Source organism: Myotis davidii, unplaced genomic scaffold (assembly GCF_000327345.1).
Source record: "Myotis davidii unplaced genomic scaffold, ASM32734v1 scaffold1250, whole genome shotgun sequence".
In the NCBI taxonomy this organism is placed as follows: domain Eukaryota; kingdom Metazoa; phylum Chordata; class Mammalia; order Chiroptera; family Vespertilionidae; genus Myotis; species Myotis davidii.
The window spans coordinates 62,726-63,465 of NW_006282196.1; the positions used below are offsets into that span (position 1 = coordinate 62,726).

Consider the following 740-nt stretch of genomic DNA (forward strand, 5'->3'; position numbering starts at 1 on the left):
CTCCCGGGACAGGCCCTGGCACTCGCTGGACTCAGGCCCGTCCCTGTGGGGTGAGGGCCGGCTCCTCTCATCAGGAGGGAGGGCGCCCTGCAGGCGGGGCCCCCAGACTGGCCTGGCCGTGCCCTGAGGCCGCGTGACTGGGGTTGCCCTGACCTGTCCTGACTGTGGGACGGGGAACACCAGTGTCCTGCCTGTCCAGTGGGCTTGGGGGTGCTGCCTCCCAGGTCGGGCGGAGGACTGACCAGGGCAGGTCCAGGGGGGGCCGGGTAAGCAGCCCCCCCTTTCTAAGACCTCATTTATCTCATGCCCGAGGCTGCAGCCCCACTTGACGCCGGGGCACACATGAGTGGGGAAGGGGGTGTTCAGACCATCGCCAAACACCAGGAATGTCACCAGAGAAAACTGCCCAGACGCCGATGGTGGGGCGGCCGGGAGGGGGCGCAGGAGTCCGGGGAGGCCTGGCAGCGTGGCCCCGCCTCCCGGGGCTGGGAGGGGTGCGAGTGGAGAGCTGCAGGGGAGGTGTCCAAGGCTGCACCTCCATCCTCCAGCTGCTCCCCGGCAGCCACCTGCTGGCGCGGACCCTCCTCCGACACGCAGGGGCTGCGGCCCGCCCCCGGGAGGGCAGGTTGTGGGTGCATCACCTGGGAGCGGAGGGGCGTGCGCGGCCCTGAGGCCCGTGGCCTGTCCTGCAGGAGTGGCTCCCGGAGGCCGGCCCGCGGCCCCTGGGCAGGCTCAGCATC

The 740-nt window shown here is 71.6% G+C and overlaps 1 protein-coding gene across 1 annotated transcript in view; it reads left to right on the forward strand.

The window, feature by feature from the left end:
* LOC102773666 (tumor protein p73) overlaps positions 1–671 on the forward strand; it is a 51,256-nt gene extending 50,585 nt beyond the window's left edge. Inside the window, exon 13 of the mRNA XM_015569975.1 lies at positions 549–671. Coding sequence (XP_015425461.1) covers positions 549–671 — 123 coding nt within the window. The remainder of the gene's footprint in view (positions 1–548) is intronic.
* Positions 672–740: the final 69 nt, after the last annotated feature.